Source organism: Danio aesculapii, chromosome 8, assembly GCF_903798145.1.
Source record: "Danio aesculapii chromosome 8, fDanAes4.1, whole genome shotgun sequence".
In the NCBI taxonomy this organism is placed as follows: Eukaryota; Metazoa; Chordata; class Actinopteri; order Cypriniformes; family Danionidae; genus Danio; species Danio aesculapii.
The window spans coordinates 3,403,810-3,419,306 of NC_079442.1; the positions used below are offsets into that span (position 1 = coordinate 3,403,810).

At 37.2% G+C, this 15,497-nt stretch overlaps 1 protein-coding gene across 1 annotated transcript in view; it reads left to right on the forward strand.

Annotated features, from left to right (window-relative positions):
* Positions 1-15,497, forward strand: part of bmp1a (bone morphogenetic protein 1a) — a 138,912-nt gene that overhangs the window by 80,633 nt on the left and 42,782 nt on the right. The window contains exon 7 of the mRNA XM_056463026.1: positions 10,354-10,478. Within this exon, the coding sequence (XP_056319001.1) occupies positions 10,354-10,478 (125 nt within the window). The remainder of the gene's footprint in view (positions 1-10,353; positions 10,479-15,497) is intronic.

Consider the following 15,497-nt stretch of genomic DNA (forward strand, 5'->3'; position numbering starts at 1 on the left):
AGGCAAAGATGGCTGTTTTTTTTTCCCTGCTTGGTCACTTCAAGAACATGTTTCTTTGATTCTCCCGAAGCGTCTCATGGGATCGCGCTGGAAAACTCAATGCCAGGGTTAAGTTTAGCGCAGAGCAGATACTGATGACAGGGAGAACTGATCCACAGCTTCCTCACACAATTATTAAATCATTACTACATGCTGTAAGCTATATTTATACTTCTATTTATGTTGTTTTCTGTTACTTTGCTTCCTATCAGAAGTCCAACAAGTGAATGATATTATATATTTTTAATAGTTTAGATAGACAGCATGCTTTCACTTTTATATTCGAAATATAACTCACTTTTACCGGTAGGATTGATACCTCTACTCATTCTCTCTTCTTATAGCCGTATAATTAGGGATGGGTATCGTTAAGGTGTTAACGGTATTACTACTTTTATCGATACACTTATTGGTTCGGTACTTAAATAGTTCTCTTATTGCTACATTTTGTAGTGTTTTTTAATGATAAAACAAAAACCAAATTTAACAGAATTAACAACACTTTATTTAATTAATACATTTATTATAAAATAAAACCAAACCAATAATTGTAAAACAGTAGTTTTTTTCCTGTGAAAGAATGCACCATGGTTGTGACTCTCAGGGCCCTATCATACACCCGGCGCAATGTGGCGCAAGGCACGACGCAAGGCGTGACGCAATTGTTATTTACTAGTTTCAGCTCGGCGCAAGAGTCATTTTGACGTTTTGGACCACGCTGTTTAAATAGCAAACGCATTTGCGCTCATATGTGCACCCATAGGCGATCTGGTCTAAAAAAGGAGGTGTGTTAAGGCGCATTGCTGGCGCTTTGCTATTTTGAGGAACTTAAATACACGGTTCAATAGACCAGATCAAATCAGGTCTATAGTCCAGTGCAGAGTGCATCAGTTGTGTGTCTCGCTTACACATTGGTTAATACGCACAGGATGTACAGCAATACGCAAATATCTTTACATATGAAAAAGAGAATTAAAGGATTAAAATATTACAAAACATATTATTTTCTAGCCTACATAAATATAAAAACCATACTTTCATACCTTCTTCATCTCGGGGGGCTTTTTCAGTTTATTCATAACAATTTGCTTTTGTATAATGTTATTATTATTAGCAGTATTATTAATTATATGCATATTTATATTTGTTTTATTAAAAACAAGCTTAGATTTGCCAGTATGGGGCATAGAATGTGTATTAGGATATAACTCAGTTGTTTAAACACACTTTGTTATTATTGTTCATTTATTTGTTTGCTGGAAATTAGAACTGAATTTAGAAATAGATTTGACACAAATCTTTGTGCTTAACAAACTAAATTAATGATGTATAGGTTAATGGATGTCTGTGTGTACAACACGTTTCTCTATCCACGAGAGTGAAAGTGAAAGTAAATAATGAGGAGGCTCATCTCTCATTCTCGCGCAGTAGATACTCTGTTTAACTGTTTTGTCTTTAGTGAAGTGTTCAGTTTTTACACTTACAAAGTCCGTCATGTAAATAGCAAATGCGCTATGGCGCGACACAACTGACTCTTAAAGGGAATGGGAGATGAGACTCAGATTGGCTTATTCTCAAAACACACCTATAACTCATTAAGAGAATAAGCTCAACCCTGTTAGACCATGCGCCACGGCGCAAAGCGGATTTTTCCGTCCTTAAAATAGCAAAAGTGGATTCTGACATGCCCTTAATGTGTTTGCGCCCTGCGCTTTGGGCTTTGCGCATGGATCGTCAAATTAGAGCCCTAAGTTTTTAACCATTTTTCTGGAGAAAAATCAACATGTTTGCCTTTTCTGGCAAAAGTCAGGATCTTTCTTGGTTTGTTGTGCTCCTTGCGGTTGAAGCATCTTGCAATGTGAAAAAAAGCAGGTTTTTAAAATAATTTCTTAATAAGCATAGTTTATTATTAGGCCATTCATAGGCTATATTTGTAAAGACAGCTGGCATAAAAGCATTTTTAATGTTTAGGATTTATTTAGGCTACTGCAGAAAAAATACTGTTTTCAATGTAACCGAATGTGTGTGTTTATTAAACTATTAATATTAACTTATACTAACGATTGACTGCTGGCATAACGAAGGATGATGTAACGTTACCGTTAGTAGCTAGGCAGTCAAAACGTTTCATTCGTCTTTCTGCAGTTAGTGCACTTTTGAAAGATACTTTCACTTAGCCAGATTGCTTGCGTTTCTGATTATACAAGAAAACAACTGGTTGAGTTTGAATCGCTGAGTGCGTGTGCACAGCCAAGACCTGTGAAGGCTTTTATACTTGGCGCGCTCAACGGAAACACGAGAATATCTCATGTGCGACTGCCAACTGAGCGGACGAATATCAAATATCGAAAATTAGAAAAGGTTGGTCAGTTAAATTATGCTACTGTACGTAATGTTTATTCAGCAATAATTCTCCAGTACCGATAGCAGAACCGTTAACGTCAGAGCTTATCGATACTTCAGTCTATTATAATGCAGCACCGATACCGATAAAGTACAAAGTGTCAGTACCCATTCCTACATAAAGAGTATATGCCTATTACATATCCATTATAGACTGTGATGTAACCTGGTCTATCAGTTCATCAGATTGTATTGCTTTCTCACTACAACCGAATTGCTCTAGAGTTTGTTTCAACCTCATTGAGGCGGTCTCGGACCAATTGTTTTGGCTTGGATCAGAGCACGATTGTGGGTTTCACCAGCCTGATCTCACGAGAAAACGTAAGTATTTTACGTTTTGTCAGTTTAGTGGCTAATTTGTACGAATTTGTACGAGTTCAGTCGTACAAAATTGTACGATTTTAAAAAGGAGGCGTGGCACCTAACCCCACGCCTAAACCCAACCGTCATTGGGGGATGAGCAAATCGTACTAAATTGTAAGAATTATATCGTACGAATTCATACGAATTAGCCATAAAATCAAAAAGTTACGAATTGCCGTGTTATTGCGTTGGTTTCACATATTCTCAAATGAACCAAGCTACCGGGGCAAATGCGGCAGGTTCCGGAACAGACATCTAAGTGTGAAAGCACACTTAAATAACATCATATCTAGGTGGTAAATTTCTCCAGCAATGCACCAAACTATGACTTGAGTACATCCGTGAGTTCTGTTCTTGTTTGAGAAACGCAGAACCGCTCCGCTGCTGTGTTTGTCCACTGTCCTGCTGTCTTTTTTCCCATCATGCCCGCTGTGTTTGGAGAGCACTCGTACTGTAAATCTCCGTGGGAAGACGGCCCCTTTGATTGCTCTCGTATCGGCAGGATTTCATGGCCTTCCCTCAGGTTTTTTTTGTGTGTTTTCGGTGAGCTCTCCTAGCTTTTTGTCTGGGGCATGTTTTCCAACCTCCTCCTTTGTGTTGCGGGCCCCTGTTCCTCCCACCCGACTGGAGGTTTTTCTTCTTCAGACTGGTGCTGGAGAGTCGAGCCAAGAGCAAATAAAGAGCTCGCAGTGTGTCTTGAGTGTGAGATGACACCCGCTCACCCACACATCTACTGTTCAGCTCCAAACTCACACACGGACTATAAAGAGAACGTTTGGAAAAACAGGCCCAGGTCATGTTTTTAGATACAAAAAAATATGTGTATTACAGTAGCTATGATTCCATCCACCTATTTTTATGCGCATTTTGGATATGCGCTATAAATAAATGGCTGATGCAAACACCAAGGTATGCATAAATTTAGAAAACGCACTTAAAAACATATGCACATAACTGAGTAGGATAAACTTTTTATTCGATTAGAAAAAATGCGCATAAACTACGATGAAAACACTTTTACCGAACAAATTCTAGTATGCTCATTAAATGTTGTGTTGTTTTGTTTTGAGAGATCATGTGATGAGAAAAATGTGTCTGAATGGACAAACCAGCAAGCTGAGCACATTGTAAAACATCTGAAATGTTGTTTTTTTCATTCTAACACGCCGTAACCGTTTCAGTATTAATGTTATCATATTATTAATGACGTCCAGAACTGTCAAGATCATCTGTGCTCCACATCCAACACGGCAATTCGTAACTTTTTGATCTAGTGGCTAATTCGTATGAATTCGTACGATCTAATTCTTACAATTTAGTATGATTTGCCCATCACCCGATGACGGTTGGGTTTAGGGGTGGGGTTAGTTGCCACGCCTCCTTTTTAAAATCGTACAATTTCGTACGACTGAACTCGTACGAATTAGCCACTAAATTGACAAAACGTAAATTACTTACGTTTCTCGTGAGATCATGCTGCCGCATCTCACACCTTCAAATGCCTGTAACGCTTGAATGAGTACTAGAAGGAACCAAGGTGCAAGTGATAATACTTTATTGACACAGTCAATATAGCATGAGAATAAGTTCAAAAGTAAAACGGAAAATAAACAAAGATCAGGTATCCCACTAAAACAGGGATCGGGGAAAAAACGGACAGGAACTGAGTAGCTCTGGGTGTCAGATGGTTCTCCACAGCAGCCCTGAACACAGACAGAGAGCATATCAAAATAACAACGAACTGACACGAGACTAGAGACGTGCTGTCCAAATATAACCGAAATAACGAGTCGCAGCTGGCAGGCTAATCAGGATAGCCGGACTCCACATAGCACGTGACCTAACACTGACGTAACGGACACACGTGGAACACCAAAACAAAACAAAACCATGTGACCAATAGACACTCAGAAGTGCGCACACACCTACAACCGTGACAATGCCACCACGTGTTCATTGGACGGCTGCATACTGTCTTCTGAGGCGCAAGTCAATTATTAAATAAAGAAAAGATTCACGCAGCTTCTCCTACCTTAGCAAATTCTGTTTTTACTGTTGATATTTGTCGCCAGTTAATCAGGAATTGACAATCTTGTTCTCTTTGACTCATTGGATGGAATCGTTGCTTTATTTGCACGTCTTTTATGCGATATTCCAGTTTTGCGCATAAGTTTAATTAGCATCTTTGGAGGGTAACATAGCAGTTGTGGGATTTTTTTTTTTGTGGCATTATTTTTAATAACTGTTAAACACACATTCGTTGTCATGTTCTCTGTGGATTGATCATGTATTTGTTATTACTGTAGATGTTATTCTCATAACATGGGCTCTTTTTTATGGATCTAAACGTAAAATCTAAAGTGCAGCGAACAGAAGGACTAAGAGCATGTCTGAATCCACTTTAGCTATTTTAAGGAGGGGAAAAACTGTCGTTGCACCCAACGCATAGTCTAAAAGGGTTGTGCTTATTCTCTTAATGAGTTATGGGTGTGTTTTGTGCATAAAATGCACTAAATCAATCAGAGTCTCATCTCCCATTCCCTTTAGAGTCATTTGAGTCACACCATGGCGCATTCGCTGTATTCAAGGCAAACTTTGTATGCAGAAAAACTGAATGAGAAAACAGATAAAGACCATCCAAAGCATAGGTCTCAAACTTAATTCCTGGAGGGCCGCAGCTCTGCACAGTTTTGCTCCAAACCTAATCAAACACAGCTTATCTAGTAGCATCTAGCAGTCTTGAACACCTTGATTAGTGGCATCAGCTGTGTTTGATTAGGGTTGGAGCAAAACTTTGCAGAGCTGCGGCTCTCCAGGAATTGAGTTCGAGACCTATGATCTAAAGAATGAGCCTCTTCCTTTTGACCATGGAATTAGGAAACAGTGGTGGTCACACTCCACTGAAGACGTCCATTACATATATAATTTTAAGCGCAAAGATTGTTTCAAAGTATTTCTTAATTTCCAGCTAATGAATAAATAAATAAACAACAACAAAAACAAAAGAATTCAAGAGCCGAGCACATGTACAAGACGATTTACAATATATTATGAATGGGTGCAGTTAGTTGCAAGTAAATAAACTGTACGGCGCATGTCAAAGAGTCAGCAAACTGGAAGTAAAAGCAAGATAAAGCACAAGCAAAGGTCAAACTAGGCAAGGAAAACTAGTTGAGGTAAAAAAAAATATATTAATGACTGTGTTGTAAAATTCGATCATTATTATTTCGATCATGTTTATGACAGATTTATGACAAGTTTTGTTGTCTTGGTAATGTCAAGTGGTCATGACAAAGACAAAAACAAGTTGTGACGTATTTGCTTATGTCAAGTTGTCATAACAAGCAATGTCATCTTTTTATTTAAAATCTCATAGCTGAGCAAATGACGCTTAATAATAGAAGTTATAAGCATGCATCAAATCTCCTTCACATTCGCACTACGTGTCCTGTCATGATTATAAAGGTTTAATAAACACCCCTTCAAGTACAGTGTTACCAAAAACTGAGTTATATCCAAACGCACTTCCCATTCCTATGCCTCATTTGGGGATTCATACGTCTCTAAAGAAAAAATGACAATAACAAATATGAATATGCATAGAATAAATACTAATACTAATAATAACAAACAAATGTAGATTGTTATGAACAAACTGGCTACAACAGAGCCGGATTCAGCCCCGTGAGGTGAAGACCGCATGGAAGGAGGTCAATAATAATAAAATTGAGACAATAATAATAATTTTGACATTTTAATCCGTTGATTTTAAACCTTTTAAAAATATTTGTACACTGCTGTGCATCCCTGTATGTGTAACAAGCAATGTAAATGCTCATTTTGGACCTTCATAGGCGCATAACACTAACACACTCTTTAAATAATAAATAAAAACCCTGCGCCATTGACTTTAGATCAGCTTTTAGTTGGTCAATGGCGAGGTCTATTTCAGTTTCCTCAAAATAGCAGCACGCCATCAATGCACCTTAATAAATTCGTAGGCATTTGCTATTTAACTAAGGTGGTGCAAAACGTGACCAAGATATCTGCGCCGAGCTGAAACTAGCAACAAATTTACACCACTAAACTGTTCATTTCCTTGATATGTGGGTTGTATGTCTGCCCTAATATTCTTCATGTCATATAAAGTGTGTATAGTGGAGCTCTGGAAAGGCCAATCTTCTCTATTTGATCATGCCTGCTGTTGACTGGACGGTTCCTATGGGAACAAACACATGAGGAGGCCACAAAAAACGGACCTGGAACCAGCAGAGAGTCAAAGGAGTTTGATACTGAATCACTCCTTGTTGAACTGTGCAAATGTTGTTTCAGTTGGAGAGCGGTAACATTGTGAAGCTCAGATTCATTATACGTTTGCTCAACTTGTGTTCGTTTGTAGGGTTTGTACAGTCATTAAAAAACGGAAAAGTCATGGAACTTTAAAATGAGAAGTACTAAAGTCTTGGTGAAGTCTTGAAAATGTTGTTTACCAAATATACTTCATCAGGCTATATATTAATAGAGGATATTAGTTAAATTTCCTCTGGGTGCTCCGGTTTCCCCCCACAGTCCAAACACATGCGCTATAGGTGAATTGGGTGAGCTAAATTGTCCGTAGTGTATGAGTGTGTCTGTGTGTGTGAATGAGTGTTTCCCAGTACTGCGTTGCGGTTGGAAGGGCATCCACTGCATAAAACATATGCTGGAATAGTTGGTGGTTCATTCCGCTGTGGCAACCTCTGTAATATAGAGACTAAGCCGAAGGAGAATGAATGATTTGGTCAATTTGGAAAAAGTCATGGAAAGTTTTTGTTAAATTCTGTATGAACCCTTTTCTGTTCATTTGTGTACTTGTCATGACTTTTAAAGATGCATTAGCCCTGAAATGATCAATGGAGAGTGACGTCACACTCACACAAACACACACATGAAGCTGTTGCCAAATAGAGCAGGAATTCAGGTCATGTTTCGGCTGTCACTGTCTGAAACCTGAGACCATCTCGGTGAAATCACTGACTGTCCCACGAGAGCTCATTGTTATGTTTTAAGTTAGCGTACAAACATTACGAACAGTCATCAGACCTCTGGGGTTTTATTATGGTTTGAGTCACCATGATCCAGACTACTGTTTGACCGGTTGGATATAAAACAGCGCTGGAAAAGATTATGATCTGCTCCCTCAACCCACATCCAGACAAGTCCTGCTGACACGTTTGTAGTGGAGACATAAATGGGACTTCAGGCTTAAAGTGCAAATGAAATCAAAACTAACTATATTGATTTTGTTCGCTCACATTGCTAGTTTTTTGGTGAACAATTTATCTGTACATGTTATTAAGAAAATGAAATGTTTGCCTTTATACTCTTTAATTGAAATCTGCAAAGGCATCTACTGTTTGTTTGTAGTTAAATTCTCAGATTAGGTCTGTCTGAGGTATTGGGCGTGGCTAACATACTCAACCACGCCCCTCCAGCTGTGAGTTTTGACAACAAGCAGAAATGGTGAGAAGGAGGAGTGTGTTAGGCTGTAGTAACTCTCCTCAAACCCTTTTCCCCATCTCTCTGAATGAAACGCCTACTTAACTACATCCAATCAGCTCGCAGTAGAAAAAACAAGCCACGCCCACTGTTTTCTCATTTGCTATTGTGTTTCTCTAGGAACTGCGTCACAATACGTAAAAAAAACAGTCACAGCTTCCGGTTCATGCATATATATATATACATATATACATATACATATACATATATATATATATATATATATATATATATATATATATATATATATATATATATATATATATATATATATACATATATATATATATATATGTATACATAGGGAAAGCGAAAAAGTAATGTGCCAATGCGGGAAGCAAAATAATCTGATTTCAAATCGAAAACAAGACAATGTTTTTTTTTTTGCTTGTCTAGAAAATGCTCCCCGATTGAAATTTGTTTAGATATTTGTACTAGAAACGAGACAGAAAATGAAGAAAATAATTTTTGCAGTGCACTGAACAGAGTGTTGTGTAGAAAACATAAGGGAAAGCGAGCCACAGGCCACAACTTCCATAACTCAGATAACGTGGATAATACGGCTTGGCTGGAGCGCCATTTGGGTTGTTGTGTGCTCCGCAAAACGACTTCACAGCCTGTTGAGCTCTAACCACCACATTCTGTGCATCTGCTGCAACTTGCCACTGCAGTATCTTTAAGCGTGAGATAACATTTGTGTTTATACAAGCGCCCAGAATTCAGCGTATGGAGAGACATAATAAACAAGTAAAATAATCTTGCTGTAAACTGAAATTCTGATTATTTTACCCCTCTGGCACATTATTTAGCTTGTTTTAAGACAAAACTCACTTGATTTTGACTTGATATTTCTGAAAATAAAAAAATATTTGTTTTACTTGTCTAAAATGCTTCTTCATTTAGGAATTTTTAGATATTTGTAATAGAAACAAGACCACATGAATATTAAGAAAAGCACTATTGCCATGTAAAACGCTTTTCTTTAAAAGTTTCTTGAGTTTTTGTCCTGTTTCTAGTCCAAAATATCTAAAAGAAATCTTCAATTCTTTCTGAAATAGTGACAAAATGAAGTGACTTGCCCCCTAAAGCATGAAAAGTAATGTGCCAATGCGGTAAACAGAATAGTCTTATTTCAAATCAAAGACAAGACGATGTTTTTTTTGCTAATGCTACTTGATTTGTTTAGATATTTGTACTAGAAATGAGACAGAAAATGAAGAAAATAATTTTTGCAGTGCACTGAACAAAGTGTTGTGCAGAAAACATAAGGGAAAGCGAACCACAGGCCACAACTTCCATAACTCAGATAACGTGGATAATACGGCTTGGCTGGAGCGCCATTTGGGTTGCTGTGTGCTCCGCAAAACGACTTCACAGCCTGTTGAGCTCTAACCACCACATTCTGTGCATCTGCTGCAACTTGCCGCTGCAGTATCTTTAAGCGTGAGATAACATTTGTGTTTATACAAGCGCCCATAATTCAGCGTGTGGAGAGACATTCCAGAAAAAGTGGAGATGGAGAGTTAAAGGTCCCATGAAATTAAGTTTATTGTTCATTTTTAGGATATCTACAAGCTACTGCGCACCAAAACAGTGGCGTTTAGAAGAAATAAAACTGATATAAACATGTAAAGCTTGCAGTTTGCCACCTAAATGCATCAACAGTTTCATTCACGTCACCTCATACTTCAGTTTCTCATCAAATCTTCTGACCAGTCAAATGTTCTGTAGTGTCTGACATGCCCCGCCCCCTTCTTCTCATTTGCTTTTCAGTTGATGCGCTTGAGCTCAACCAGTTTCACTGGCAGAGCTGTGATAAAACAAAACACTATAGGCTGTTTTTGAAAAAGGGGGGAGGGGCTACTCTATGTCCTACCCTCTCTTCATGTTTCGCTTGTGATTACATTAAAAATTAAGTAGAAATATACATTTGAAAGCCCTTCACAGGACCTTTTAAATTACAGATTTGTCTGTTCTGATTTTTTTTTTCTTGTGTTTGTTTCTTGACAGAGGGATATTTCTGGACACTATTCTGCCACGATATGATGTGAACGGCGTCCGGCCTCCTATTGGTCAGAGGACCAGATTGAGTAAAGGAGACATCGCACAGGCACGCAAACTTTACAAGTGTCAAAGTAAGAGAATTACGGATATGTAAACTTTAAAACAGTACTGAGTCTATGCCTATATAGACATATACAGTTGAAGTCATAATTATTATCCCCCCTAAATTATAAGCCCCCTGTTTATTTTTTCCCCCAATTTCTGTTTAGCGGAGAGATTTTTTTCAACACATTTCTAAACATAATAGTTTTAATAACTGATTTCTAATAATTGTGATGATGACAGTAAATAATATTTGACGAGATATTTTTCAAGACACTTCTATACAGCTTAAAGTGACATTTAAAGGGTTAACTAGGTTAATTAGGTTAACTAGGCAGGTTAGGGTAATTAGTAGGCCCACGCGGAATCTGCACGCGCAGAAATCCGCAGATTTTTACCAATATTCTCAGCAGAAATAGCAAAAAACGTCCACAGATTCCGTCTGGCCCTACTAATTAGACAAGTTATTTTTCTGTAGACAGTCGAAAAAAAAAAATTAGCTTAAAGGGGCTAATCATTTTGACCTTAAAATGGTTCATAAGAAATGAAAAACTGCTTTTATTCCAGCTGAAATAAAACAAATGAGACTTTCTCCAGAATAAAAAATTATTATAGGAATTACTGTGAAAATTTCCTTGCTCTGTTAAACATCATTTGGGAAATACTTGAAATAGAAAAAAAAATTCAAAGGGGGGCTAATAATTCACTTCAACTGAATATTTATTTATTTATTTATTTATTTATTTATTTATTATAAATATTGTTGAATAGTTTTGTTTATTATTACATCTCATAGCATTTTTTAGATTAAATATTACAACATTTTTTTTTTTCTTCAAACAATTACAGTTTTTCATATGTCTGATAAGATTTTATGGTATTTAAACTAATGTTGCACTATACATTGAAGTAACGATTTAAGAAAATATTTTTGTTCTCAGTAGAAAAAATAAATAAAGAAATAACATTTTCCAAATCATAATAATACAATTTCAATCATTCATTTTCTTTTCAGCTTAGTCCCTTTATTAATCTGGGCAACTTATCCAGCATATGTTTTACACAGCGGATGCCCTTCCAGCTGCAACCCATCACTGGGAAACACCCATACACTCTCATTCACACACATACATTAAGGCCAACTTTTTAGCTTACCTAATTCCTCTATACCACATGTGTTTGGACTTGTGGAGGAAACCCACGCCAACACAGGGAGAACATGCAAACTCCACACAGAAATGCCAACTGATATATATATATATATATATATATATATATATATATATCATTATTATTACACCCCATAGTAATTTGTTTTCTTTTAAGAATAAATATTACTTAATATTTATAGAATTGTATTATTATTTTATTTATTTATTTATTTATTTTTTTTGTATTTTTTTATGTTTTATTTTTATTTATTTATTTTTTAATTTAATATTATTATTATTATTATTATTATTTTATTTTTTATTTTGTTTTTTATTTTATTTATTTATTTATTTATTTTATTTATTTAATTATTTATTTATTAAAATTATAAAAAACATTTTAAATTAAAGTAAAAAGAATAAATATTTAAAAAATGTAAGCATATGCCTTACAGGATTTTATGGTATTTAATTTAATTTGTGCTAAACATAATCTTTGACCATGAGTTAATAACAGAAAATATATTATTGTTATTGTTGTTGCTATTATTATTATTATTAATAATATTATTATTATTGAATAGTTCTGTTCATTATTACACCCCATAGCAATTTAAGAATAAATATTCCAAAAAAAAGGATTTCAAACAAATACATTTTCAAGTAAATGTGTCATGTTAAAGGGAATATTAAGGTATTTATGCAGGAGAAAAGGCTATAGGATTCCTGAAACACCCATTTGAGTGCCTTTCAGTGACATTTGCCCTCATTACAAAATCTTGTATTCGACTGTAAGTTGAACATCCACAATAACGCACTGTAGTTTCTTGCCTTCTCTGTGAATCCTGGCTTCGGGAAGGCAAAGTAAACACTGTTGAAGCGCAGGAAGTTTGTCATTTGTCTTTCTCTGATAAAACAGAGCAGAGAACAGTTGCTTTCTGGGTTACGGGAGCTTAATGCGGTAAAAGACGCTCTTCATGTAAACTTTACAGACTTGTTCAAACAAAAACTAGCATACTGCATACACAATACTCTAGCAGAGAGTTAAGGAGCGGAAACCGTAAAGCAAAGACGTGAAACTTTAACATACAAGGTCATAAAGTAAATAATAAAATAATATAAAAAAACATACTCAGACTTCAGAAGGCTTTGATTTAATGAAATTTTTATTAAATAATTAAAAAAGGGTCATTAAAAGTAGAACAAACTAGAATGTGTTTTTATTTTTCAAATATTTACCAAATTATGTTTAACAGAGCAACGAAATTTTCACAGTATTTCCTATATTATTTTTTCTACTGGAGAAAGTCTTAGTTGTTTTCTTTCGCTATAACAAAGGCTTCTTTTTAATTCTTAAAAAACATTTTAAGGTCAATATTATTAGCCCCCTTAAGCAATATTTGTTTCCGATCACCTACAGAAAATAGCATTGATTTACAATGACTTGCCTAATTACCCTAACCTTAACCTAATAAACCTAATTAAGCCTTTAAATGTCACTTTAAGCTGACTAATATACTAATATCTGACTAATATCTTGACAAATATCTAGTATTTTATAGTATTTTATTTTTTTCAATAGGTTTGCTTCATTTAATTTCTTTGTTTACTTTGATAAATAGTCATATAATAAGCAGAATTAGTTAATTAATTCATTCATTCATTCATTTTCATCCACTTTTCCGGTGCCGGGTTGCGGGGGCAGCAGTCTTAGGCCACGTTTACAAGTTTTGCTACGGTTACGCCATCAGTCAACACTACGCTGGAGTTTTCGAGCGCCGAAAACGGAGCGTTTTGGAAACGCTGAAGAGGCCGTTTTTATTCTAAAACGCTGCTGCTCCATCTCAGTGTGGATGGGAGAAAACGGAGACATCTGAAAACGGAGGCGGGGCTGCAGACATTCACCTCTCTGATTGGGGCTTTTCCTCAATATTAAGTAGCCTACACACACACAGTTCAGTCCTCCATCCTCTCCTTGTAAGTTCAGACTTCGCAAGGTTGATATGGAAAACAGACTCCCGAGGACACGTCGGTAAATCTTCAAAGGGAACCGTGTACATTATAACCGTATTCACATCACCCTGGATACGTTGTTTCACTATCTTAACAATAAAATGAAAGCATGATATAAGGAACTGATATTTACTGATATTAACTTAACAGACAGCAGAAATGTTGAGGCGTCGTGCTGCCTTCATCTTCACTGTTTGCGTATTCATAACAAAACGGAGCCTATAACATCACTGCCTCCTTTCATTTTCATTGAAAATACGAAACATACACTCTCTTTTGCTGAATATCAGTTTTAATAATTAATAACGGCCATTATAAAAGTATAACGTACAATAAGTTTATACATTATATGAAATAAACGGAAGCAATCTGTCAATCAGCCATAAACGTTACCCGAGAACAAGTAATAGATTCAAAAGACCGTAGTCGGGGAATATGTTGTTAGATATAGAAAACAAGATGAATTAAATAGCAAGTTTAACATATATATATAGTGAGATTAGATCCAGCGGTAGATCCTAGATGAACACTCCGACGAACAGCTCTCATCTGGCTAGATATGCTGCGTTTTCAGTGTTTTGGTGTAGATGGAGAGCTGTTCAGAAACACTGGGTGAAACGCTAGTGTGGACGCGGATCGTTTTCAATCTAAAACGCCGTTTTAAAACTAAAACGCACTAGTGTAAACAATGTCTTAGTAGAGAACCCCAGACTTCCCTCTCCCCAGACACTTCCTCCAGCTCCTCTGTGTGCGGAGGGTGGGGTGGGTGGGGTGGGGGGGGGATCCCGAGGCGTTCCCAGGCCAGCCGAGAGGCATAGACCTTCCAGCGTGCCCTGGGTCTTCCCTGAGTGGGACATGCCTGGAACACCTCCCTAGGTAGGCATCCTGGAGGCATCCGAAACAGATGCCCAAGCCACCTCAGCTGACTTCTCTCAATGTGGAGGAGCAGCGGCTCTACTCCGTGCTCCTCCCGGGTGACAGAGCTCCTCACTGTATCTATAAGGGTGCGCCCTGCCACCGTGCGAAGAAAACTCATTTCGGCCGCTTGTATCCGAGATCTTGTCCTTTCAGTCATGACCCAAAGCTCATGACCATAGGTGAGAGTAGGAAGGTAGACTGACCGGTAAATCGAGAGCTTTGCCTTTCGGCTCAGCTCCTTCTTTACCACAACGGACCAGTACATCAACCACAGTACTACTGCACCAATCCGCCTGTCAATCTCACGTTCCATCCTTCCCTCACTCTTGAACAAAACCCCAAGGAACTTGAACTCCTCCACCTGGGGTAAGGACGTTCGTCCAATCTGGAGATGGCTAACCACCTTTTTCCAGTGGAGCACCATGGCTTCGGATTTGGAGTATCTCCACTATTCACAGGCGATGTTGTTCTGTTGGCTTCATCGAACATGAACCTTCAGCATGCACTGGGGCGGTTTGCCGAGTGTGATGCGGCTGGGATGAGAATCATCACCTTCAAGTCCAGAATAAAGTTGCTCATTATAAACGACAAGAAGGTGCAACCAGAACTTAAAGACTCCACATTCTCCATTACATATGTATCTTTAATGAAAATATGATGAAAGCGCTGTTATTTTGACATTTAATGAAGCGATGCTGCTTTGCTGTTTTTCCACAGCGAGCACCAGAGCGTTTAATTACCAGCACTTCTAATACAGTATTCGGCCCATGAACCGCTTCATTTTAATTGCCTGCGGCACCATATAAAAGCAAGCTCTTTAAGCTTGAATCTTGCCTCACTTTTATATCCATCTCTTTTTCTTTGCCGTGAATATTAGGCAGGTGTGTAACATTAATAGCAGATGTGCTTCAGAACATGAAAGTGCTCAAGACGCAAATCAGTGTGTGTGTGTGTGTGTTTGTTTTG